The sequence below is a fragment of the Emydura macquarii genome, unplaced genomic scaffold (genome assembly GCF_026122565.2).
Source record: "Emydura macquarii macquarii isolate MOO-44397 ecotype Brisbane River unplaced genomic scaffold, CSIRO-AGI_Emac_v2 contig_3305, whole genome shotgun sequence".
NCBI lineage: Eukaryota > Metazoa > Chordata > Testudines > Chelidae > Emydura > Emydura macquarii.
This window is the reverse complement of record NW_027133442.1, coordinates 4,040,566-4,068,002: the sequence shown is the minus strand read 5'-3', so window position 1 is coordinate 4,068,002 and position 27,437 is coordinate 4,040,566. Positions and strand designations below refer to the sequence as shown.

Genomic DNA, 27,437 nt, shown 5'->3' with positions numbered 1-27,437 from the left:
TGGTGAGCATGGCCTGCTGGAGGTTAGGGAAATGAGGAGGGAATTGCTCAGTTGCATGAATCTAGGCTAAAATCACCCTCTCCCCCGTCTAGTGGTATGGGCAACAGCACTGAATATTGACACCGTTTTCCACGGGGGAGGGTGATTTTAGCTGATATCTCACTTGTGAGGGTAACAAAGGCTGAGAGAGCCCAGCTGCTGCTGGCGTCCCATATACCGCTGGGGCTGGATGCTGCTAGCCTGTGCACTGCAGTGGTGCCTGCCAAAGTTATTGGTGACTGGTGTGGAAAAGTGTGCGAGCGAGGAGGAAGAAATAAGGCAGTTATCCCCAGAAATCTTCAGGAGAGGATTGTAGCGCACCTCCATGAAAGTTTCATCGAGATCTCTCAGGAGGATTCAAGGGACATCCCTGTGCACATATACAAACTGTTTCGCCTGGCCCTTCTGCCCAACTTTAGAGGGACTGAAAAGCAGATAGCAACTCTATCTCTCTCGGTTGTACCACTACCTCTTCCAACACAAGTAACTTAATGAAAACCCAAAAGTTGTTTTGAAAGGGCCATCCCTGTAATGTAAAGTTTATCTACACACTTACCCCAGGTTCCTTCCCCTGCATCTGTTACCTGCACACTAGGGCACCCCATCTTTTCCCAGTCAGTAGGGCTCCAGGCATAACCCAGTTAATTTAGGCACCCCCTTCTCCCCCACCCTTTCCCAGTCCATAGGGCTCTGGGAGAAAGGCAACTACCCTTACCCAATTCACACTCTAGGGCTCGGGATCACCCGTACCCAATTCGTAGGACTTGGAGTGAAACTGACCTGGTTAATATAAGTACCCACACCCTTTCCCAAGTCCTAGGGCTCCAGGTGTATACTACTATGGGTTTGCAGGATCTTTTACCAGTGACTGAGTCTTACATAGTAATAACCTTAACCTCTATTTATTAACAATTACCAAACACAGTACACATGCTAAGCATCCAGTGCTATGTTCACCAATCCTGATCAGGCAGGCGGACTTTCCCTGTTAGCCAGGCAAGGTCAGTTTTGTCTGGATTCTGGTTGCTGCACATCACGGTCATGCAGAGGATTCTAGCAGCTCTGATCTTGGGCTGTGTCTTGGAGGTGGATTCTTCTTCTTCCTTCAGGTCTTTCCTTCTTATTCTTCTTGTTCCCCTTCCTTCCTCCTGGTCTCCCTCTTGGACCCCAGTTTTTATAGTGAAATTTGAGTCCTGCTTAGCTATATTTTAACCAATCATATTACAAAATAATTCTTTGACCAATCCTAACATGTAGCAAAATAATTATTTAACCAATCATACCTGACCACCTTACTTGATTTACATATTTCACACCTCATTATGAAACAAAGAACCAGATAGAAATTATTTAGATAAAAAATAGAGAATTGGATGCCATAAAGACAAAGCAATAAGAAGTGGTGATTTTACAACCATAGCAATTGAAAAGTGATTCCTCGCCAGACAGAATGCTATTAAATAAAGTTTTCTTTACACCTTTTAAGATATGTTTCTTTATCTGGTGGTGGTAGGTATTATTAGAACAGTAGCACCTTCTTAACAGCCAGATTCTACATTGTCTTGGTGTAATTGCAGGAATGTGAAGATGTGACTACATGCTACTTAGCTTATGGCTGCTGTCTCTCCTAATATGGCTGCTACTGCTTAGCCCAAAAACAAGGCCTCAGGCCTTATACATCAGGCTCACCTGTGCTTGACTGGCAGAACTGCAGTGGAGTCAAAAACAGGTCCTGGTTCACTGCAGCTAGATCACATGGATGCTTGTCCCCCATACTCCTCTTTCTCACTGGTCACAGCAGGGGCCTGTGACTCAGGCTCCTTGGAGGTATCCACAGTGGTGTGTTGGGGGAAGGTCCTCCACTGAGTATGGCCTGCAGCTCTTTGTAAAAGTGGCAGGTCTGCAGCTTGACACTGGATCAATTGTTGGCCTCCCTGGTCTTCGGATATGCCTGCTGCAGCTCCTTGGCTTTCATGCAGCACTGCTGCTGTCCCTTTCATACCCCTTCTCCTGCATCCCCTGACCAACCTACATGTAGATTTTGATGTTTCTGCGGCTGGTTCAGAGCTGTGCCTGCACAGCCTCTTCTCCCCACAGGCCCAGAAGATCCAATATCTCGTCTACTCCAGGCAGGAATCCATCTGGAGAGTGGTCAGCTGAGCAGTTGCATTCAAAAATGGAGAGCAGCTAGGTGCACCCGCCAAGCCAGGCAATCAGGAAATGGAATTTCAAAAATTCCCAGGGCTTTAAAGAGGAGGGGAAACTTCCAGTCTATGTGACCCCTGGGCAATGACCAGAGCAGTCAAGGTGGAGTATTGTGGGACAGCTGATGGAGGACCATTAGGTCAACATAGATAACGAGTGTCTACACGCATACTGTGTCAACCTCCATACATCGACCATGGCTCAGTGCCGTTCAAGGAGATGGTTTTATATTGGCATAACAGGGCACTCATATCAGTGAGAGACAAATTTAAGCGTAGACACTGCATGATGAGGTTGATGCAAGGCAGTTTCTGTTGCCATAACTTTATAGTGTAGCCCAGGCCCGAGACAAAGACACTTCAAAGAATATAAACTCTTTGGGGCAGGTATCCTCTTTTTGTTCTGTTTGTACAGCACCTACCACAATAGGGTCCTGACCCATGACTGGGACTACTATACACACTACGCAGGAACTAAGGATTACCTCAAAACTCACCTCTTGCCATTAAACTGCAAGACACACTTATATATCTTGCTTTCATTAATAAAATCACATAGCACAGCAGACATAAAATATTTTCTTTAAAACACACATAATTTTCCTTCTAAGGGTGAGGAAGAGAGAAAGAAGGAGAGTTATGTGACACATGCTAATCACATCATTTAAGGCTTACTGGAAATACTCAGCACAATGATGGTTACAGCACAACCATCTGAAAAAAATAAAATAGAGGGAGACTGACTGGGCACTGGCTGCAAGAGAATGTTGTGTGCAGAAATGAGACCGAAGAGGCAGGGAATTTGACGAGTAAGAGTGGATGGAGCAATAGAGAGGCAGGGAAGGAGAATGTGAGGGGTAGGAGGCTTTGAGGAGAAAAGAAGGAAAACACGGAGGTAAGTGAAGTGAGGGGCAGGTGGAGGACAGAAGACTCATGAGGAGAATAGAGGGAGAATATGAGAGTGGCCAAAGACTTGACCTCTAACTTAGGCCCCTAATTGCCATGTTAGGTGCTTAAATCCAAAAGGTAGATTCTCAACCCCCCTGCTCAGCTGCTACATAAGTGTAGTTGTAGCCGTGTCAGTCCCAGGATATGAAAGAGAGAAGGTGGATGAGGTAATATCTTTTATTGGACCAACTTCTGTTATCTCACCCACCATGCCGGCACTTAAATTCCCTAGGTGCCTACGTTTCCACCAGTAAAGTCCCCTGGGTGCCTAAATATCTGCTGCTGGGCATGCCCAAAGCTGCCCAAGTCCTGACGCCCAGCCCCAAGATCACATTGAAGCCCTGGCATGATCCTCACACTAAAGTGTGCATTCCCATGTCTCCCACGTCCTGGGTGGGCACGCTAACCACCGAGCTACAGCGTATGCGGGGGGGCACCAAACCCTCCTCCTCGGTTTTGTTGCACGAAAGGGCTGACGTGACTGGGGTGCCTAACTCCAAGAGATCAGGTTCATGGCTGTGAAATTCAAGCAGAGGAAGGTGCCTCCCTGCACTCAGAAGCTGGTGCCTAACTCCCTTTGAGGGGTGGGACTTAAACCACACCCCTCTCCTGGATTGGACGGAGCTAGAGCCAATCTGGTGATAATGGAGATGCTCCAGCGCACTAGCAAATTTCAGCCCTACTGAAGGGAAAAGTCCTCTGATTGGCTGCTTTCTTCACTTCTCCACCTCCTGGGGAAGAGCAGTCAGTCAGGGCTACTATGGGAAGCAGGCAGAACTTTCCCTCCTCTCCTCATGGAGAAGAGCAGAAAGAGCCCAGCAGCTCAGGGCAGCTCCACCCTTTCCTCTGAGCAAGGCCTCCTCTGCCCTTCCCCCCCTCCTGTGAGCTCCCTGCACCCCTCTATCCCTGCATCACCTGGCTTCAGGGTCCCCCCACATGGTGGGGAAGGGTACATTTTACCAGGGCCTGGCCCAGGCTGAAACCCCCATTACCATGAGAAAAAAATTGAGCCTAAATTGTAGATCATGCCTGAGGATATTTATAGAAACTTATTTCCCTGTATTTATGTCTCTATTGTGCAGATCTTGTGAGATTTGCTGGTGCCAATCCGAAGCGGTGTTAGAGCAGTCTCAAGCAACATTGCGAATAGTGAGTTGCTGGGCCTGCTGGCCCAGCCCAGGCCCTTCTCTAGAATAGAGAGTGTGTGCTTGTGCAGTTAAACTAGGACTTGTCGTTTGAGACCGAGAAGACAGAGAGATTTGGGCTCCTCTCTGTGACATGGTCTAGCATCTCAAGACCAAGAACTACCAGTCCCAGAGTTCCTTGTGCATAGGCAGGAGGGAGGGACAGCTGGTGGGAGGGGCAAAGCAAAGCACCATAAGACAGTGGGAGCCAGTGCTGCTGCTGCTTCTTCTGGTAAGATTCGCAGGCCCAAAATATATGTGAGTAAGTATCTAATTCACTCACAGTCACACACACACCCCATGCTGCCATGTCTGGTGGTGGCTATAAATACAAATCAGGCAGCCAGAAACATAAGGAGGTAAAAGAAAGAGAACTAAAAGAAGCTAAAGGATACCAATCTATCCTCCAGTTTTTCAAATCAGACAAGGCCTTTCTGCAGTAAGGCAATATACTAACTAGGGAAGCAGATGAACAAAATCAAGATGAAAATGATTTCAATATAGAGACTGTCTGTGGCACTAACAATTGATGACAAAGAAAAGCTGCCAGAACATGCATCATGTGGCTCCAATCTAATGCTTGAAGATAGGTATTATCACCATTAGCACCACCACATTCAGAAGGTTTACAAGAAGCAGGAGAGAGCAGTGCTACACTATCTGATTCTTGTCTTTTCAAAGATCCAGGCTTGTGGCCTGAAAACATAATAGATTCCATCTGTCAAAAAATTGTTCTATCTGGTGCCCTGACTTTTGAAGAAATGCGGACGCTAGCAAAGTTAATGCCAAAAGATGTTGATGGGCATAATTTTCCTGAATTTCTTCTCAAATGTAAGACTTCTGACAAGAGAAAAGATACCAGGAGACTGGCTTGTTTGGAGTGCTACCAACCAAGCACTGTATTGTTTTCCATATTGGCTGTTTCCTGAAGGGAGGCTTAAACAACACAGAATATGAACTACCTCCACTTATCTTATTAAATGAGATTTACAAAAAACAACTGCAACTAATTTTCAGTGAAGTATGCATAGCCCTACGGATTTTTTGCACACTGCCAGTGACTGTGGCAGAAGCTGAAAGAAGTTTCAGTAAGCTAGCACTCATCAAAAACTGCAGGCATTCTACAATGGGGCAAGAACAGTTAAGCCACCTAGCTATCTTGTCTATTGAGTGTGAACTTGCAAGAGAAATTGACTTTGGAAGGCTAATTCATGACTTTGCAATGAAAAAGGCCAGAAAAATAAAGCTTTAAAGTTGATTGGCCTAATTATAAAATCTTTGCAGTCACATTGGTCAATTAGAATAAAAAAAAAACAAGACACTGACAAGATCTAATATCTTTATAATGACCCAAAAGTTACAAAATAGTCAGCAAACTTGTAGGACTCTCAGGCTGGGTCTTATGTTAAACAAAAATAGCAAAAGCGGGGGGGGCATTTTTCAGAAATGTAGAATATGTATCAGTAATTTCAGTGTGGGATGAGCACTGATGTAGGGACTAGAAAGACAGGGTTGATTTGGGGGTACAAATAGATCTCCTCCAGCAAGGTCCAAAAATCACCTTACCAAGTACCTATGTGGGAGCATCATCACCCCCCGACATGGCGGTGGGCCAGTGATGTGATGTGGGAACCTTTGAGGTGGGTGGCATAGGGACAGTGCTCTGAGAGGGCAGAGAGCCCCAGCAGAGAAGAAAGTCACTGGAGCCACAAGGTCTGTGTCACCGTATGCTCAGCCACAGGAGGCTGGGCTGTGGACAGGAGGGGGCTGCTCACAAGTGTGGATCAGGCGGCTCCCCAAGATAGCGGGTTTGTCACAACCACCCAGCATGTTAGTTATCTGCAGGGATTCGGGCTCCGCCCAGGACTCCTGGGCACTGGCAATAGGGGTGTGTGCCTAGGGTGACTGACCGATAGCACGTGTGAAAAATCAGGAGGGGGTGGGAGGTAATAGGCACCTATATAAGATAAAGCCCTGAATAGTGGGACTGTCCCTATAACATCAGTATGTGTGCCAGACCCTGCCACTGTGCCTGTGCCCTCAGCCCTAGCCCCTGCCATAGGGACCCCGCCCCATCCTGGGTGAGCCTGGGCCATCCCCACCCTCTCCCCTTTTACGGGACTGAGATACGTGACGCAAGCGAACTTTTTTTTCTCCGTGCCTTCAGATATCCCTGCGCCGCGGAGGAGGACCTGGTCCTAGAGAGGCCCGTCAATTTCACCAAGGGGAGGGCGGTGATCGATAAGGCCCGCCCCCTCTCGCGTCCTGCGATTGGCAGCCAAGTCTCCCAATGGTTGGCCTCCCGCTCCGTGACGCTAGAGGAGCGGCTCAATGGGAGCGCAGGGGCGGGGCTGGGCGGTGGCAGCACGACGCCATTTTGCCCATCGCCCGGGGCCGACCGACTCGACTGCTCCTGGCGCGGAAGAAGCTGCTGTTGTTGTTGGCCCAGGCGCTGAGCGCGTTCGGGCCGCGCCGCGCCGCCGCCATTTTGTGAGAGTGTCTCGGGCGGGCGGGCGCCATGTTTGTAAGGAAGAAATAACCGGGCATCTCCGGGCCACCAGCACTCCCTACCCCCCGTGTGTCCTCCTCCTTCTCCTGTGCCCCGGGCCTGCTCCTCCGGGCCGCACCGCACCGCCGCGCCGCCGGCCCCGCCTGCCCGCGCGGACTGCCAGAGCGGGCAGCGGGGCGGCTGGGCTCACCCTGTGCAGCCTCCTGCACAGAGTGACTGTTAGTGTCTCACTAAGTAACCGTGAGTGAAACCTTCATCATCTCTCCTCGCTGAGGGACCGACCCTCCTCCTCCTCCTCCTGCGCCGCCGAGTGCGCGCCGCCTCCTCCTTCTCCTCACCACCACCACCACCACGGGCAGCAGCAGTGTCCTGCCTTCCTCCTCCACCTCCCTCCTCGCTCACCCCAGGGCCCGCACCATGGCCTTTGAAAGCCTGTTCGCCAACCCCCCAAACCCAGTCCTTGACCCAAACATGCCCGACTCTGACAGGCACCCTGCGGGGGACGAAAGGTCGAGTAACATTCTTCTCTCTCCGCGACTCATAACGGTGATGCTGTGGGTTAATGTGCCGAGCGGGTTAAGGGGGTCTGGGGCGTGGGGGGGGAGGGCAGGTCACCTCCAGGCTGCGAAGTGGGGGGGGGGTGTGAATCCGGCGCGGGGTGGGGGGCGCGGGACTCCTGAGTAGAGGGGCATTTTCTTGCATGCATTTGACATCTCATTTTTTTGGTTCCATCTCTTGCCATGCAATGCACTTTGCAGCGGGTGTCTGTTAACTGTCACCGTGGTTCTGATTAATCCCCCACCCCGTGCTGCCAGTCAGGTGGTAGAGAATGTTTTTATCTAGACAGGGAGGGAGCCTCGCACTAGGGCCAGATTTAACCTCATTTTCTCGCCAGATTACACCCCCCACATTTAACTGGATCTTTTTTATGCAGATTAAGGTCTGACTGACGTTATCTTTGCCACCTCTCAGTCCCCTCCCCCTGCACAGCAAACCAGAGTCCTTTTCCTGGTGTAAGGAGCTCTGTTCCTCCCTCCCTCTGCTTTTCTGCAACAACTGTTGGAAATCCAGATCCTCTGCTCAGACAGCTCTGGCCTTCCGAGCCAATGCCCCAAAATTCTCTTCTAGCCTCACCACTCCCCGTCATTCAGGGCACGTGTGCGTAGAGAGCATTAGTGCAGTTGCAATGGTGATTTTCAACAGTAGCCCAGCCTTCCCGCAGACTTCCACAACCATTTTCAGTACTCTGATCAAATGATTTAAAAACATGACACAACCTCTAATTAAACCTCACAATACCACTGTGGGATCAGAATTATTAATCCTATTATTTTATTGGTGGGGAAACTGAGTCCTACAAAGGTTAAATGTCTTGCCTAAAACACACATTGGGTCCCTGATCTGGAAACCCCCCTGCTAATTTTTAGTTTCATGATTACTCCTCTCACATTTAATTTTAAAGTAATGTAAGTGCTACTGCAATATAGAAGTTAAATAATGATGCAGAAGGCTACATTTAAATAAATTTGAAGGGTTAAAGAGCACATAAATTATTGTTACTTTTCAATGTGTCACTAGTCTTTAACTGTGATAGCATCATAAGTTGTCCCAAAAAAAAACTTGCTTAAAAAACAAACTTGCATACTAGTCAAATATTAATGGCACTTGAATATTTTACCCTAGAACATTGTTTTGGGTTTTGTAAATAGTTGATTCACATTTTCATTAAGAATTGGTGGTGTTGCCAGGGGCCCAAGAATTCTTTCCCACTGTTTTACTAGAGGCTAGTATTTCTAATTTGAAATTCTTCACTATTGGCATTATAGCTTAAATTATTGCATGTAAAGTGTCCTTTTAAAATTATGCTCACTAGTGTATTTATTCCTACACTGTGAAAACTGGTAAATTCTTATTTTATAGCTTTGTTTAAATATATATCATTTGCTAGGTTAATTGTATTGTTAACTTATTACATTTCTTAACCTACATAGTATTTTTAATTCTAAAGAACATAATGCCCTAACAATAAACAAATTAAGCATGCCTTATAAATAATACATTTATAGACAATCCTACTGATGGTGGATTCTCCCCCCAATTAATAGTTTATAGCAAGGTGTGTTCACCATATGCTTAGCATAATGAAAAGAACAATAACAGAGATAAAATATATGCCTCCTCATTTTACAGTAGATGTACAAATTCAACCCAGTCAAAATGCAACATTGTACATTTTAGGAAGTTTACAAATTCTTTTTATGGATTGATTGCTCTGAAAAAAGCACAAACTCATCTAAAAAAAATACAGTCCCAAAAAATGATTAACACTTGAGAGGTGTGGATTTCAGTTTGAACATCTTTAGGTGAAATAGTTTTTGCTTTCACTGTCCCTTGCATTATCTTGTTGAAAAGAAAAATATAGTGATTTTAGATCGTTACTCTGGATAAAATCTGAGTAACTGATGAATGTCCATTTCATATTGAAGAAATTAATAGAAATATTACTATAACATATTCTAGTATTCTAAAATTAGAGTGTGTCCTCTGAGCCAGTTCTATCTTGCACTGAATGTTTTACTACATAAGTAAATCAGTAGTATGACTTTACTATACAAGTAGTCCCATAGGTAAATAAGGGTGGCAATATGGTAGGTAACCAGTTCACAAAAGGTTGCAGGTACTGATTTTATGTAAATCAATGACACTTTTATTAACATATACAATCTTGGCATTGATCTAATCTTTAGAATTACAAAAATGAGGTTTAGCATTATAGCTATAGATAATTGCAAATACCTTTCACAATTACCTGTTTTACTTCGTTTGTTTTTTAAGAGGAAAATAGTACTTTGGGCTGAAACTTTTCATAGCCTTGCTTTAAAGATATATTTTTTTTAAATGAAGAAAATTTATTTACCTCTTTTGACTGAATGTGGGAGGAAATGCTTTTTTCCCCAAAGAGCTGTGCAGGACTCTTTTTAGATGCCAAGCTAACTACATTTTAAAAAAGCTCAACTTACACATGAAGCTAGTTCTCATGTTACTCATGGTGTGCATTTTTAAAAAATATGGACAATAGAAATACCCCCTTCCTTACACAGACAGACAGGCAACAAACAAATTGAAACTACAGCAAACACCAAACACAAAAATACATTTACATATACAAAGAACAACCACAAAATTTATGCAATCTGTGATAAAGCAGAATGTCTTAAGAGGATAAGTGAAGAAAAGTCTGTGATCTAAATAAATAAAAATGGGCCCAAATCCTGCAACAAATGATATGGACAGATTGCTACATTGCCCCTTAGAGCCCCACTGAAGTCAGTGGGGCTTGGCATGGGTACAGCAGTCTGCCTGTGCACCAGTCAGTTGCAGGATCAGGGCCTGGCTTTTAAACTGATCCACAGGCATGCATCTTGTTAATCACACAGTAGATGATTTTACTAAATATATCTCTGCATGTCTGGCATAGGAATTGAATACTTAGTTTTTACAGATACAACAGAATATGGCACCAGTACTGAGTTGAACCCTCTGACTACTTTGGTTTCCTGAATAATATTGAGTCACAGGCTCATAGGGTCTTGATTGCAATAAGTAGGGCCCTGATTTCAACAACAGGAAAGATCTTTCCATGGCTTGGGATGAATATTTTATTTGAAAGTTTAGATCAAGGTACTGGTTCCATTTCTGCAAGTGTATAAGGCCATGTTTGCACCTCTTTAAGTATATAGTCAGACTGTGTGATTTATTTTATACCAATAACTACACAAAACAAAGGTGGTATGTCAGAATGGTTAGACACTAATTATGAGGCTTTACTAGTGATTCTTTAGTTAATTTTGTGTTGTGATATCCATTTAAAGCAGAACTAAAATATAGTACCTCTGTTTTATATGCTAATGATTTAATTTAGTCTCCAAATTTGACAATATAACTCTCCATGGGACAGTTGAACTTCCTGTGTAACTTTTGCAGTGAAATTTTATGAATTTTTGCAGAGAGTTGGCTTTTTTCATGTTTTTGGTTCCTTTTGCTAACAGCCACAAACCCCATTCATCACACAAATACATATTCTGATATCCTGTGCACATTCTAATAGTATCTTTGAGGTAGAAAATTTCTGACATTTGAAAATTAAACTCACAAGGTTAGCTATTTGAGTTTCACTGAGGTTAACCAATGGAACTGTTCAGGTCATTCTGCTACTACCATTTTCTGATGCTGCCCTGCTCTCATCAGCTGTCATCTGTGCATATCCAGGTGAGCCAGATAGACAGGCTGGGCAGCAGTGAGCCTTGCTCCTAACTCACAGGCTTTCTGCCTTTCCTGTTCCCTGTGGCTCCTCCACTCCAGCTATCCCAGGAATTTCTTGCTCCCTTCTGACATCCCCAGGCACGTTTTCCTTCACACCCAGGCATGCATAACTTCTAGGTCTGCTACTGAAACAGTGCTTGTCTGACAAATTTCCTGTGGTTCACCAGAGTGGTGCTCTGCTCTGATAAGTCATAAGGTCAGTAGGTGCTGGAGAGAAGTACAGGTTGTGGTGGGAGAAATTAGGCTGAGCAATAGTGAGCTTAAGTCTGGCATACAGTCTCCATCATTCTCTGGGCCACTGTAGTTTGCAAGTTCCTCAGCCTAGCTGGGTCCCACTGGATCCCCAGTTGCATGGAGCAGTGGAGGATTGTAGTACAGGGAACTCAGGGAGCAAGAGAGTTGAAAAGACATTGAGCTGGAGAGCCAAAAAGCAGAAAAGCTGAGGGGCTGGAGTGCCACAGTACGAGACATTCTTGCTATCCAGCATTCCACCTCCTAGTCCTCCTTCTCTGCTTTCTTGCTCCTCTATTCATTCATCCTGCTTCACTCTCTGCTGTCTAATTGCTCCCCTTTTTCATGCCCTCTCACTCCTGCAGGCCCCTGCCTTCTCTTCATGCTCACTCTTTTTAGTCATTCAGCGTTAGAAGTCTCTGCTCCCTTTTGAAAGTGCAAATATTTGCCATGACAGGTTACTTTGAAAATTTTAAAACATATAAAGATTTATTCACCAGAGGAAAAAATTAAGGTAGAGTTAAATTTGTGACCATGTAACACTGCCTTGTGGTGGTCATACTCTTTCTGGAGATCAGTTTAAATGTCCAAGTTCAAACATTAGAAAACCAGAAAATGCAGAGTTAAGTTCACTCCACTTTTCTCTTACTGTAAAGGAACGGCAAATGCTAGAAAACTGGAAAGTGGGGAACTAAGGTGACAGCATGCAAGATAACTACTCAACGCAGTGTCATGTGACTGCAACCTTAACTCCATCCTAGAAAAGTTTTTTGTCTGCTGAATTTCCTTCATTATTTTAAATAATGATAAGATGGGATTGGAGAGCAGTGGAACCTGGGGTTAGGGGAAGAGATCCCTAACTTCCTTTGTTCCTGACAGCTTGTAATTGCTCTTCTGGGCAGAACCCCCCTTCTCTCATGTCCACTTAGCCAATTTGGAGGTGAGCTTTCCAATGTCCTACCTATGAAAGGCAGACTAGAGCCCAGCCAGCTCTGTGGCAGAAGAGCAGCAATCCTTCCCCAGATTATTTTTCTGCCTGCCCTTGCATTTGAAAACTAGTGGCCACTTGAAAATTCTGACAAGTTACTTGCCCGACACATCACACAGGAAGTCTGTAGCAAAGTCAGTTCTCCTGAGTTTTGTCACCTTCACTACAGCCATATTTTCTCTTCCTGCATCTCCCGTCACTGTTCAATCAGAAATTCTATCATGTGCAGCTATTTGCTAGGGCAAGTTTAGCTGTATGTATGTTAGTGATGTATAGAGGCTGGGTTGCAGCCTTGGCCGTGTTGTGTGGACAGCTTGGCCAAGCATGTAGATTTGACCTGATTTTTCTGAGTGGCAGCATGGCTTAGTGGATGAAACTTGGCTTCGCAATAGGCTTGACTTTGAATTTTTTTTTTTTTAAATAATCTCAATAGATAATCTCAATGTTTATTTTTAAGCATTTTTTTATTTTTATGGATTTAAACTTTCACAGTTGTGCAAAATTATGGGCTTTAAGAAGTTTTATTGATTTACATTTTCATATTTGTGAGAAATTATGTGGAGTTCAGACATGGGGGATCAGACAATTATTTAATGAAAGTAAACATTGAGATTCAAAATGTTAATGCTTTATAGCTGTTAAAATACATTGTCAAAATCAAATGTCAAAATATAAAAGTAAATATCCTTAAATGAAACTGAATTCTCAGGAGGAATTTTTCTTATTTTCCTATCTGTACACTTTGATTATTATTCATGGAAATATTTTTTCATAAGTTTGTGGGTATGGTGAAATTGTTTACTGACATTTATCTATAAACAGCTAGTCTTCCAAGCCTACGTATGAAACACATGGATTCTGTTTCTGGCTATGCCAGAAGTGACCTTGTGAAATCTCCATGGTCCTCAGTTCTCCCATCTGTAAAAGGGGATGAATACTTGCCTCCTTTCTAGGTTAAATCTATATGAAGCTTTTCCCAGTAAGTTGCGAAGGGATTTATTAATGCCAGTTATTGGAAGAAGGGAGTGTAGGGTTGCTGACTTCCAGTGGAGTGCTTGTGTAGCCTAAAAGGGATATTTTTATGGGGGCAGGTAAGAAATTTGCTAGTTCAGTGTGTGTTATGTCTCTCTCTTTACCTACAAAAGACTACTGCAACCAAGTAAAAGCATGATGTAATAGAGGTCTGCTTTGTGATGTTAGAGGTCTTAGGTTCAAATCCCTGCAGAGAAGCATTTTTCCTGTCTCATGTGTTCCCTTTTAGGTTCAAAGGGGAGCTGGTGTTGAAGCTATGTCAAGAGTTCCATCAAGGAGTGTGTGTTCCATGCTAGTAATCCATAAAAGGATTGCCAGCTCTATCTTTTATCACTCTCTAGTTCCCAAAAGGTCTATTAACTTCATGATTACAACTATGGACCTTCTCTTTTGGTACCATACACCAGATCTTGGCTAGGAAAGTTGAGTGATATATTTTTTATGCAGTTCTTGCCCAGTTTCTTCCCTAGGTGTATGTAAAAAAGCATGAGGACTTGTCTACATGGAGAAATTTTCCAGCTGAACTGTACTGGTATAATTATACTGCTACAGCTGTGCCAGTATAACTACTCCGGAAGACATGCTCTTTTGAGATTTAGAGTGCCTTTTTCAGTTTAGCTTGTATGTCTCCTTTGGGGGTGCTTTAAGCTAAAGTGAAAAAAGACACTCTGAAAGAGAGCACGTGCATGGGAAGTTACACCTGCATAGCTACAGTGGTATAATTATACTGGTGTAGTTATGTTGGTAAATTTCCCTGTGTAGGCATACCTTTAAAAAACTTACTGCAACTTTGGAAACAGCTCACTTTAGGATGCCCTATCTTGAGACACCCCCCCCCTCTTGTTCAAATGACTTTGGATTTTGCCCTCTAGATCCAGCTTGGCCTTTGACCCAACTGACCAATTTTCAGGTTGATCTGACTTTTCTTGGGAATTTTACAGAGTACAAAATTCTGCTTTAAAACTATAGCTTTTCCATTAAGTTGCAGCTATATTTATCATTTCTTCATAACTGGTGACAGTGTGAACATATGTGTAGTAGGAGTAAAAGTCCATGGAACCATACACCTTCTGTATGTCACTGGGCCTTCCAGGGGACATGTAGTCATGAAAGCTGGGTGTGTGAAAGAAGCTGTAGGGGACAGGGAACCATGAATGGAAGAGTTGGGTAGAAAGGTATTTTGGAGGACTATAGGAAAGGGAGAGAAAGTGCACAAGTTGGCGGAGTGTAGAAGGTAATTACAAGGGATGTTTACAGATATGAAAAGGGGGCAGAATGGGAAAGGAGGTAGGCATGGAAATGGGGATTGTATTCACCATGATTGTGTTAAACTTGATTGGCTTAAAACATTTGATACGTTCAATGTTGATAAAATTATCCTCCTTAAGTGCCCCCAACGGGTATTCTACCAGTTATAACCCAACATCCAAACACACACGCTCCCCTACAGATGTCCAGACATCTACAGAAGGTAAACCTAGTCCAGTTACCATCCTCGCTGCATTGAACCTCATACGACCAGTTAGAGCACTGCTGTGTTTCTGCAGAATTTGTATAAAAATAGTTTTAAAATTTTCTTGCCAATTTAAAAACTAGGGAAATTCACACACATAAATTAAGGCTAATCAAGTGTATTTCCTATCAGTACAATCAATAAAAACAAAGAAATTATCAGCAAACATTTTCATTGAGACTAATCACAACTCTCATAAAATACCACCCAAATATACACAATCCACATATTTACTTTCAGTTCCAGCATAAAGCACTCACAATGCTGATATCCAATTCTTCTGAGTCAGATTGAAATGCAAAAACCCTAAACTCTGAAGATTGCTATCTTACACTAAAGTCTAGATGTCATTTAGGTTAAAGTTTAGCTTTTGTGTTTGAGTGTAATTATGAGGAATTGGACATATGTATACAGAATGGCTTTGTGTTAGAATTACAAGTGAGTTTTGTATGAAGTTGCAATGTTTGTGGATGTGTTTCAGTAATAAAGTTACGGGAGTAGAGGTGGCTGTAAATGTGAATATTGGCTTAACTGGTGATTAACTTGTTATATTTTTATTATTTGGCTTGTAGGAAATGGACTTGAGCAACTTTTAGTTCAAAGTTAGCAAAGTTTTTGTGTGGAGGGGTATTACATAGAGGGATGTCAGAAAACTTTTTAACAGTTGGCTTGAATATTTCACTTTGTTATTGCAGGGAGTACTCATTATCAAACTGGATGTTCCTTGTCTTTAACTCCCATCCTGGTCATACTTGTGTAGATCTTGCAAATCTTGCGCAGCAGCCTATTTGCTGTCTGTAGGACTAATTATTTTTCTGCTGGATTTTTTGGTAAATTAAGTCGTGTACCTATCGCCTCCATTCCATTATCCAGTCTGTTTTAGTGCTCTTATATGTGATCTATATGATTTTAGTAACCACAACTTCCTATCACACATTTCTTCCATATTAATATTTCCAAAGTATACAAAATATGCATGTGTAAGAACTGGTCGGTCTTAACAGAAAAACCCATTTTTACTCCCAAATTAAGTTTCAGATAATGGGCAAGACTGAAGTTTCAGCATTGAATTCTAATTTAGGAAGAAAAGGCATCAGTTTTGTTGAATGGACATATACTGGAATTACCAAAATAATTAGGTTTCTGAAATTTTCTAAGAAATTGTTTGAGTTGTAGGAGTTCTGTTCTTGTAGCGTGTAAAGATTAAGAAAGCAAGTTTGAGTAGTTAAAACGTTGCTGTAAGGTTTGCAATCTTGTGATCTTTTTATCTTTTACTTTGTCTATTATGCATCTCTCTAAGCGATAAATTGGATGTAGAGTTTTAAGGCTTGTTAACTTGTATGTACTTAATATTTTTTCTAGTCTTAATAATGTCCTGCAAACTATTGGTAATTGTTTCCCTTTAAGGCTTCCTATAACTTGAAAGTTGTAAATGGCAGCACCCTATTTTAAAGCAAAATACTTAATTATTTTTTAAATGAGACCCTCTCCTTACTTCACATCACATCTGGTCAAAAATAGGTTTAAACAAAGGGCAAAGATGTCTGTTAATAAAAATTTAAAGTTTAATCATAAAATATAATAGTGTGTGTGCGGTAGTGGTTTCATGATGGAGTAATGGATCCAGGTATAGTCCAGTACAGAGGCCAGGAAAATGTCTGCACTCCCACAGGGAAACCACCTTCTTCAAGTAGATGCAGCCATGTATTCCACTTATATGTGTGCAAGCCCAGCGCACCAGATCTGGAGAATTTTGCCTAGCAGTACCCATAACGGGATGGCACTTGCGCCTCAAAGCCCTGACCCATTCCCTTGCTATATGAGGCAGCGCCACCCATATCCCCCTCAGTTTCTTCTTATTGACTGTGGTTGGAGTTGGACCTATGTGTGGTTTTCACTTCACAATCCCTCTATTTTTAGTGACTTTTCTAGTTGTGTATAGTTAATTAGTACCCTTAGTATAGTGTTAATTAGATTTAGTGTTAGTTAGGTGTTGTTTAAGTATTTCTCTGGTGGTTCCTTCACCAGGGTTTAAACGTTGTCATGTGGGGAAGCGACCCCCAGCAATGATCCCGACACAGGATGCTTGCTGTGCTTAGGTGACGACCACATCAACAAGCAGTGTTCAGTTTGCAGATCATTTACCAAACGGACCCAGGTGGTGAGGGAGCATCATCTGAAGCAGCACTTGTTGACTAGGCCACGTGGCCTGCTTTGGCACCAAAGCCCTTGTCAAATTGGAGGTTGCCTTGGGTTCTGAGAGTGCTGCCACTTCATGAGCCAGCGCCTCTCTGAAAAGATTGATGAATCATTCCCTGTTCTGTGCACGGAGGAAAAGGTTGTATAAGACCGACTGAGGCCATTCCAGGTCATGTGGAAACTCATCTTCCTCCTCCAGAAGCAGCCTGGATTGGCACGGTGTGGTGTGTGGATGGAGCAGGTGCTGTCAGCTGCTCCTTGGTAACAAGCAAGGAGATCAGAGATCCTGTACCATTGACTCTGCTTCTGTCCCCAGGGTGTCCGTTGATTCTGGTACCGACGAGGGTGATGCTGGCACTGGCTGTTTCTGCACCGGCAGCATATCAGGTGGCACTGTACCTCCTCTGCCTTTCTGTCCCGAACTCGCCGTTGGTCATGACTTTGCCAGGGCTGCGTCTTTTATAGACCTGTTAGCTGGGCGGGCTGCCGAACCTTCACCTTTATCCTCTGACGCCCAAAACTTTATCCCCTGAAGCCCAAGACTCTTCGGCATCTGGGTCAGGATCTTCCCCCTCTCACTCTCTATGGCCTGACCCACATCGGGGGGCCGTTCATGGAGTGCAGTGGGTACCAGGATTGGAGCTCATCTTGTGGATAGGACATGGGCCCTTAGCCTGGTGCCTACCAGCCACCAATGCCCTATTCATACTAGTGGCCTCCATAGAATCTGTGGGACACTCCTCGGTTGAGGATGTCTCATTCATGGTCTTGCTTGAAGGTGAAATCACCGACTAGCTCTCTGGCATTTACTATCGAGCCATGTCAGGCCCAGACACTGGTGAGCCTTCCCCTCATGGAGCCTCCGGAGTCCTCCGATCCAGGCCCATCAATCCTGGAATAGGATCCGGCTCTGGCATACTTAACTGCTTCATCTTTGTCCCTGGATAATTCCAATTCTTCTTCGAGTGATGTCCCTATGGGTGCTCCACTTCAGGTGTCGGTGCGTCCCGGTGCCGTTGATCGGAGATTTCTGCAGCCGTGCCTGTACGGGCTGCACATGTGCGGAGGGTGTTCTCGGCATTGTTGGCACCCTGACCGCTGTGCGCGCAGCCTGCCCCCCTCAGTTCCTTCTCAACCGTCCCCGGCCTGAGACAGAATTCTGCAGCACTCCTTTCACTCTAAGATAAAAGTTAAAAAAATAGTTAGTTTAGGAATAGTTTAGTCATAGCCTTTATTCATAAAATAAGTTAGTTAAGTTAGTTAACCTATATAGTGTAAAAAAAATAGTTCTTCTGTTAATATAACTAGTTTAATTAGAAACGGAGAAATGCTGGGATCACCAGGATTTAGAGATGTGAATCTTGCAGGGACACAATCTCAATATCAGACAGGCACAGTCTCTGTGTCAGGTGCCTGGGAGAGGGACATTTCCCTGCTAAGTGCACTCACTGTGCCAAGCTTAAAGCCAGAACCTTAAGCTTATCCTCATGGAAAAGTGCCTACAGCCTATGTCTGAGCCTGACACAGGAGACAAAGACAAAACTATGGCTCAGTCCTCCATCATAAAAAGGAAGACAGCCATGACCTCGCCCGTTAGAGACATGCCCAAACGAAAGTGGTCTCCGGCCAGGTCTTCACCTCCCATACCATCCACCTCAAGGGAGAGATTAGCTATGGTGCCTCTTCTGGCACCGTCAGAACCAAAAACACATTGGCACCAACCCAGAAAATGATAACGGCTACCGCACTGTCAACACCAGCCAAGTCGGTACCGAAGACTGCATCGGCACACATGCCACCACCCTTAGCACCGCCATCAGTGCTGTCTCCGCCATCGGCACCGGTGAGGAAAAAGATAAAACCTGCAGTACCAACTACTCCATCGAAAGAGCAACCGGCCTCGGTGCCAGCGGTACCGATAAAGCATTCGCGGCACCATACCTGGGAAGATACTCCTCCGTCGTATTCCCCTCTTTATGGCACCAACAGATCGCCCTATATGCAGACATCACAGTCATCCATTTCACTCATTCCCACTCCATTATCGAGTGATGATGAAGAAGCCTCAGAAAGGAATTTTCTCCCCATACCAGTCTTCCGCAGCCAGAAGAGATTCTATATCATCACTAAGATCATTGGATCAAATTGAAAGGACCATGAGGGAGTGGATTGAACAGATGAAACTGCTCTCCCATCACACAACATTTCAGAGGAACCGTGTACATCTCATAGTCTGCAACAGGGCACACCTTCAACATCAGCCAAAGCCATAGAAAAACCTCCTCCACCATCCCCTGGACAGGATGCAGACCTGGAGGAGTCAGATGATGGGATGCAAGAGGAAAACTCCACAACTCACAATTCATCTTCATCTCTGGATAGGCAGTAATGCTCCCCTTCCCCCCCACCAACTATGGCTGATGATTTCAAACAATTCCAAGAGTTGTTTAAACGAGTAGCAATAAGCCAGGACACACCTCTACAGGAGGTTGACGAAAACCAACATAAGCTACTTCAAATATTACACACATCAGCCAATACAAAAATAGCCCTACCGATTAACGATACCATAATGCAACCTGCTGACTCCATCTGGCAAACACGGTATCAATATCACCAACCTGTAAAAAGGCTGATAGGAAGTATTACGTTCCATTAAAGAAAAGGGAGTTCCTATTCACTCACCCTCCTCCTAACTTCCTTGTGATAGACGCAGTACATCACAAATCTAAACAATCACAGCCTAAATTCACCCCAGGTGATAAAGACAACAAACGCCTAGACCTGTTTGGGTGCAAAGTATACTCCTCGGCACCCCTACAATTTAGAGTGGCTAATTATTATGCCCTATTAGCCAACTATGATCATGATAATTACAGGAAGATCAACTAACTGAAACAATACTTACCCGAAGACAAGCAGACACAATTGAAGTCACTGGTAGATGAGGGCCAGTTGATCGCATGAACAGCTCTGCAGGCAGCCCTCGACATAGCAGACACGTCAGCTCACATGACAGCGACAGCCGTTGCTATGCGCCGCGCCTCCTGGCTCAAGTCTTCTGGCATTCCGAGAGACCTTCAAACAAAGCTGGAAGATTTACTGTTTGATAAGGACAAACTATTCTTGGCCAAGACTGATGATACCTTACAGTCCATGAAAGACTCCAGGATGACACTTAGAACCTTGTGGATATATATCCCATTGTTCAAACGTAAAAGGTGTCAGCCATACCAGAGGAGTGATTTCTCTTCCAACCGTGTCATACAAAGGCTGTATAGGCAAAAGCAGAGACCACAGAGAAAAAGACAGCCATCCAACAATTCTGATTCCTCTCAACCGACTCAACCCAAACAATCGTTTTGAGGCTTGGATTGGACATTCACAAGTCCATGGGGCCGGATGCAAATGCACCGAGGGTGCTGAGGGAGTTGAGGGTCTGAGACAAACCCCACTAGCAGGAACATCAGCTATTTTCGGACGCCAATTACGCCCATTTTTCACAAAGTGAGCAGAAATTACCACAGACAGATGGGACCTAGAAATCATCGACAAGGGCTACGTCATCCCCTTAACATCCATACCACCCACCCACCCTTCCCATCCCTCTTCAGGGACCCCTCCCACGAGCAACTCCTGCAGCAGGAGGTACTCCATTTACTACAGTTGGGAGCGATAGAGAAGGTCCCACTTCAATGCAGGGACAGAGGATTCTACTCCCAATATTTCCTTACGCAGAAGAAGAATGGGGGATGGAGACCAATTCTAGATCTAAGAGCGCTCAAAAAGTTCATTCGGGTCCAAAAATTCAAAATGGTTACTCTAGCAACAATAATTCCTGTATTAGAACGGTGAGATTGGTTCTCAGCCCTTGACCTAAAGGACACTTACTTTCATATTACCATATCTCTATCCCATCGACGATTCCTTCGATTTATGGCTGGTACAGAGCACTACCAATATGCGGTGCTACCCTTTGGCCTGTCCACTGCCCCACTTTTTCCAAAGTGCTCTCTGTGGTCACAGCACACCTACGACACTTAGATGTGATAATTTTTCCATACCTAGATGACTGCCTCCTCCGAAGACCAACCTACACGGAGGCAGAATACAATACACAGAGAACCACAGAAAATACATATTTTCCAAGAGCTAGGCTTACAGATAAATAATCAAAAATCTGTCCTGGTACCAACCCAGCCCCTAGAATTCATAGGGGTACATCTAGACTCAACCACGGCCACAGCCAGTCTATCTACTCAAAGGTTTCAAATAATCTCGAACTTCATACTGGAAATCAAAACCAGCCCTTACGTCACAGCCAGCACTTGCCTCCAGCTGTTGGCCCATATGACAGCCAGCATCTTCGTGGTACAATATGCCAGACTGCACATGAGTGGCCTACAAGGATGGTTACATTCAGTCTTCATTCCAAGGAGACACAGACTGAGCAAATCAACTAACAGTACCTCCAAAATCAAAGGCTCCCTAGACTGGTGGATAAACCCAGACAACTTATGCAGGGGTGTACTATTCCAAAAACACATACCATCAAACATAATTACTACCGATGCCTCACTAACAGGGTGGGAGACACACATGCAAGGTCTTACTGTCCAGGGCAAATGGACTCTGCCGGAAACCCAGTTACACATCAATTTACTTGAACCAAGAGCAGTATGCAAAGCATGCGCTTACTTCCTGCTGCAGATAAGGCACAAATCAATCCAGATCATGACGGACAATATAGCCTGCATGTTTTACATAAACAGGGAGGCTCTCGGTCTCACTCACGATTTTAAGGCAATTTGCCAGCTTTGCCTTAGTCTGCAGTCTTAGCTTGTTGTCTCAGCCTTCCATGACAGTTTCGATGTGCCTGAGGCTCTTGGGCCACATGTCCATTTGCATGCAGGTGGTGCAGTTTGCAAGGTTGTGCCTTTACCCCCTCCAAATGTGGTTCAAGACAGTGTACCATCTGACTCCTTGCTCCCTGGACAGATTGGTCCGTCTTCCTCAACTGACTCCTTGCAATGATGAATGTGTCCAGAGATGGTGTGCCAGGGCTTTCCCTTCATCTGGTCCTTATCAACTAGGTCTGTTTTCACCATCTCCTCTGATGGGTTGGGGAGCATACTTGAAGTTGCTGAAAGTTCAAGATCTGTGGTTGGAGCAGGAATCCTCACATCATATCAACATGCTGGAGCTTCACGCCAAATGCAGTGCATATCATGTTTTTCTGGATCGTATTAGAGGCTCAGTGGTTCACATACTTGCCGACAATACCACGTGATGTGTGAACAAGCACGGGGAAGCACACTCCAGGATGCTCTGCCAGGAGACAATTAGGTTGAGGCTGTTCTGCACCAAGGAGAGCACCACTCCAATAACCAACCACTTGCCCAGTGTCCCGAATCATCTCATGGACCATCTCAGCAGGAATTTTTCCCTGAGTCACAAGTGGCCTCTGAAGACAAGTGTCCTCCGGATCATCTTCACAGTTTGGGACATTCTGACGATAATCTTGTTTGCTGTGAGGAACAACAGGAAATGCCATCTGTTTGTCTCTCGAATGGGCCTCAGTCCAGGCTTCCTGTCCAACGCTTTCCATCTCAGCTGACAGTCAGCTCTCCTGTACGCTTTTCACCCAATCCTGACCATCTCACAGGTCATTCTCAAGCTGAAGGCAGGTCGGGCCAAGCTCATTCTCATTGCCTCAGCATGGCCGAGGCAGTGCTGGTTCTTGACCTTCTCATATTGTCAGTTCAGCCTCTCGTACTGCTTTTTCTCCATCCCGATCTATTCACTCAGGAACACAGCAGCATCTTGCATCCCACACCCAGGCCCTGCATCTCATGGTGTGGCTGCTTCATGCTAAATGAAGAGGGAGGGCGGTGTTTGGCAGCTGTTCAACATAGTCTACTCAACAGTACAAAGCCCTCTACCAGAATAGCCTGTTCAGCAAAATGAAAGCAATTTTTAGTGTGGTTGTTGGCCCATGGAATTCAACTGGCTCTGGCTTGTATCCAGGACAATTTGGAGTACTTGCTGCACCTTTAGTTATCAGGACTTGCACTTAGGTCATTGAGAGTGCAGTTGGCAGTGCTACCAGCATTTCATCCCCCCATTCAGGAAAGATCAGTCTTCTCTCATACCATGGTAGCAAGATTTTTAAAAGGGCTTCTTCATCTCCGTCATCTGGTCCAAGAGCTGGTTCCTTTGCAGGACCTTAACACAGTCCTAGCAGCTTTAATATGACCTCCATTTGAGCCATTGGTGGTGCAGCCTTGGAAAAGGCAAATGTAATCCTAGGATGTATCAGGCAAGGTATTTCCAGTATTACAGTATTTCCAGAGAGAGAGAAGTATTAATGCCACTGTACAAGGAACTAGCAAAACCTCATCTGGAACAGTGTGCATTATTCTGGTCACCCATGTTCAAGAAAGATTAATTCAAAGTGGAACAGGTGCAGAGAAGGCCTATTAGAATGATCAGAGAATTGAGAGGCCCTCTCATGAGAGGAGGCTAAAAGAAGTTGGCTTGTTTTTAGCCTAGCAAAACAAAGGCTGAGAGGGAATCTGATTGTTGTCTATAAATACCTTGTGGGGTAGACATCAGGGAGAGAGAAGAGCTATTTAAGCTAACGGACAAAGTTGGTACAAGATCAAATGGGTATAAACTGGCCATGAATAAATATAGGCTGGAAATTAAAAGATTTCTAATAATCAGAGGTGTGAGGTTCTAGAACAGCCTTCCAATAAGAGGAGTGGAGGTAAACCTAACTTGTTCTAGGATGGATCTTGATAAATTTATGAATGTGTTTATATGATGATGTTGCCAGCAGGGAACTGGTCTGGATCCACAAAATCCCTTCCAGTCCTAAGTCCTGTGTTCTTGTTTTCTTGGGATGAGTCTTCTGAAGACCCTTGGGCCCTCAGGTAGGAAGGGACAACCTCCTTTTGTCATTTCAAGAACTTTATGCACAGCCCCAGGAAAGCACCTTTTAAAATTTCCTCTTTGTTCTGAAACCACTTCTCTAGTTTCCTATTCTTGGCTAGAGGCATGGGTATTATTTTGGTTTTGCGACTGTTCCATTTGATCAAAATCTTGTCTCTTCAGACTCCCATCATTTTTGACTTGCAATGAAACAAGACTTTCTGAAGCAGAATAATGATTTCTTTAGAAAGCCTGACAGTTTAATTGTTTCTTGCTATAAAATGCATTTTAACATTATAACCAAGAATGATGTTGAATTCATTCTCTTTTCTCTTTGCATTTGAAATGTAACTAGATAGCTAAACCAGATTTCGCTGTCCTGTGTTAAGGACTGTGTTTTTCTTGTTTTTTCAGAGCTATCAAGACCTATTATAGCTAACTGCTCACATCTGTGGCTTCTGGCACAGTGAACAAGTACTGATCTCAAATTTTGTGTGATCTTACATTTAAAAAATTATGAAGTATTGTCACAGAATTTGAACAATTTAAATTCAGTGGAAATTTTGTTTCCCCAAATCAACACAGATTGCATTCCAGGGATGGTAAGAAGCAAGTTTAAAAGTTTTATTTAGCTTATGCTAAGAGGGAGAAGCATCCAAAAATCATATGTTGCTTAATGGATTAAAGACTACAATCCATTATCCTATTTTAGCAGTTTTTTCTTGTTTGAATGGCATTCTGCTATGAAAATGCCTGTTCCCTGAGACTAATTGAAATACATGAGTAAAAAAAAGTATGATTTCTCAGCTTAATTTTATAGAAATAATTCTGAACTAACAGCTTTGTGTTTTTACATTTTCTGTCAAGTACAGTGGTGAGTAGAATGTAGAAATCTCAGTTATTGTTTCCCACCCTTGAGGGGTCAGTCCAGACTAGTGAGGGGATGAATGAACAACAGTGGAGTTAGAGAAACTTGCAGGACCCCAAATGTCTTCGCAGATGCAAATGTGCTACAGCAGATGGAGGTGAAGCAGCATCCTCTAATGCACCCTGCTGCAGGGGCAGATCAAATGCATAAGGCTGCAGGCTTGAATAATAACCTCCAGGCCAAAACTTCTCTGCTCTATTCCCAGTACATTCCATTCATCTGAAAACCAGTTGGTTGTGGTTTTATAGCACCATTAATGCATGCCCCCATCTAAGTAGCATGTAGTTCTGGTTAATGGGAAACGGAGGGGGGGGGTCAGAAAACAAGAGAACATAAAAGAACAAAAACTAGAAAATAAATGCAGATGAAGAGAAAACCAAAGAACAAAGGCAGAAAAGGATAGAAGAAAAAATGAACAGAAAAGATGACAAACTGTGCCAAGGCAAGTGCAAGGCAACATAGAGGGCTTGTGTAATATCCCATCTCAAAGTGATTTCACCTAGAAAGATTGGAGAACCAACAACAATTGATAGATACAGATGTCTCAGTTGGTCACTAATCTTGTACCTGAGATAGCTCTAGTGTTGAGCTATGAACTGAAGTCTTCTCAACCTACTCTACCAAAGGAGTGTAGGGTTGCCACTGGCTCTAATGCTGTTGGTGCCATAGCCCAATTTTAGGTATCTTGATATGAGGTGATTTAACATATCTAGGAGGAGTGGATTTTGGTAACTTTTAAAGTCTGTAGTGTGATGTTTTGATAACGTAGACGTATTTTGAACTTGATATTGATAAGCACAGTCTTGAGACAGGTTTATTTGGCTGTATTTCCAAATTCTAAACTTTGGAATTAGGATTTGTGTGTGGGAGTGGAAACTATTTTTAGAACTATAGATGACTCTGGTATCTTTGTTTAATACTTCAGCGCCTCACTAGATTGAGTTGCCTTTCTGTGCCTTTCTTTTATATGTCTAATACATATGTTTTATGAAAAATAATCATTCTTTTAAACTTTCTCTTCCACAGTTCCACATTCGATTATAATTTTGTTTTCTTATCTGGACTTTTTTTCTATTTCTGTTGTGTCCTGGGTGAAATCAGGTCACTAACACTAAATCCAGTATTCAAAGTGAGGATTTACCCTGGATTTAAATACCATATTTTCCGTATTATTTGCTGTCCCCTTCTTACTGCATCATAACACCTTATTTGATTTTGACCTTTGCTGCGTATTAAGAGGATGACTTACTGAGCTGTCCATGATAATACCTAGATCTTTTCATAAAACAGGGTGATATTTTAAAAAGATGCCCAACTTCCAGTGACTTTCAGTTTCTGATTCCCTTAAGCTTGCCCATCAGTGTAAGCAATTAAATTTAAATGGCTCCTTTTGGTGTTGATTATTGTAATTGTTCTAAATTAAATTTGATCTGTTTTCATATTGCTCAGTTTTCTAATTTTGTTATTTTGGAGTTCCTCACAACCCTTCCTGCTTCTCTGTTCACTTCTGTTTTCTCCTTCTGCTGGGAAAATCAAGATTTTGCTCATCTTTGCTCTCCTTACCCCTTCAGTAGTGGTGGAATATACTCCTCCATCTCACTGCAGTTAAGATAGCCAGCCTGCTGCCTTGCACAGAATTGTTCTGGGGTCCTAGACAATTTGTACCTATCGTTGGTTTTCCATGTAGTGATGCTCCCCCAGCTGGTTCATAACTCAAGAGAGGTTGGGTATGGATGGCATCAGGCAGGTCGTCTCAGAAGTAAAGGTCACAAGGAGGATGGAGTGTGGATGTGTATTTGCAGTAGAACATAAAGGGGAGCCAAGAAAGATTGTGGCTTTCTGTCCTAGATTCCTACTCAGAGTGGTCAGCAACTGACATCAGTGTGTGTTGATAATACAATGTTGGCACAGGCTTACGGTGGATGTTTCCAGCAGGGATGACAGGGCCAGTTGCTCTACCAGTGGCCAAAACCACCTTTTTCTGCCATAATACTTCCAAGTGGGCCCTAGACAGCTCTTAAAAACCGACCTGTCCTTAAAGTTCTTATTAGTTGATGTCCAGAGAATTAATCCTCTTGTTCCAAAGTCCAAATAAATTATCTGTGCCCTTTCTGTTTGTTTTCTTCTCCTGTTTTACTGGGACTCTTCAAAGAATGCTGATATTAGAAAGGCATGATTTTCATTTCCAAATGTTGTTGTTGCAAGTTTTTATTAGTTTAATTGTTTGAAAATGTCATGATGGTTGAGCTCTCTCCTTTTTTGTATGGAATATTTTGTATGTGATTATTCATTATGGTACAATTAATTCCATTCTCTGTATATTGAAAAATATAGCTTTGTTTTCTTCACTGCCGTAATACGGGTTTCACACTTTTCTTTGCTTGGACTCAGTGGATTCTAATTGTT

At 43.6% G+C, this 27,437-nt stretch overlaps 1 protein-coding gene across 1 annotated transcript in view; it reads left to right on the top strand.

Annotated features, from left to right (window-relative positions):
- The first annotated feature begins 6,907 nt into the window (after window positions 1–6,907).
- The window catches only part of ZC3H6 (zinc finger CCCH-type containing 6), a 97,373-nt gene continuing 76,843 nt past the window's right edge, over window positions 6,908–27,437 (top strand). The window contains exon 1 of the mRNA XM_067532833.1: window positions 6,908–7,393. Coding sequence (XP_067388934.1) covers window positions 7,302–7,393 — 92 coding nt within the window. The 5' untranslated portion in view covers window positions 6,908–7,301. The remainder of the gene's footprint in view (window positions 7,394–27,437) is intronic.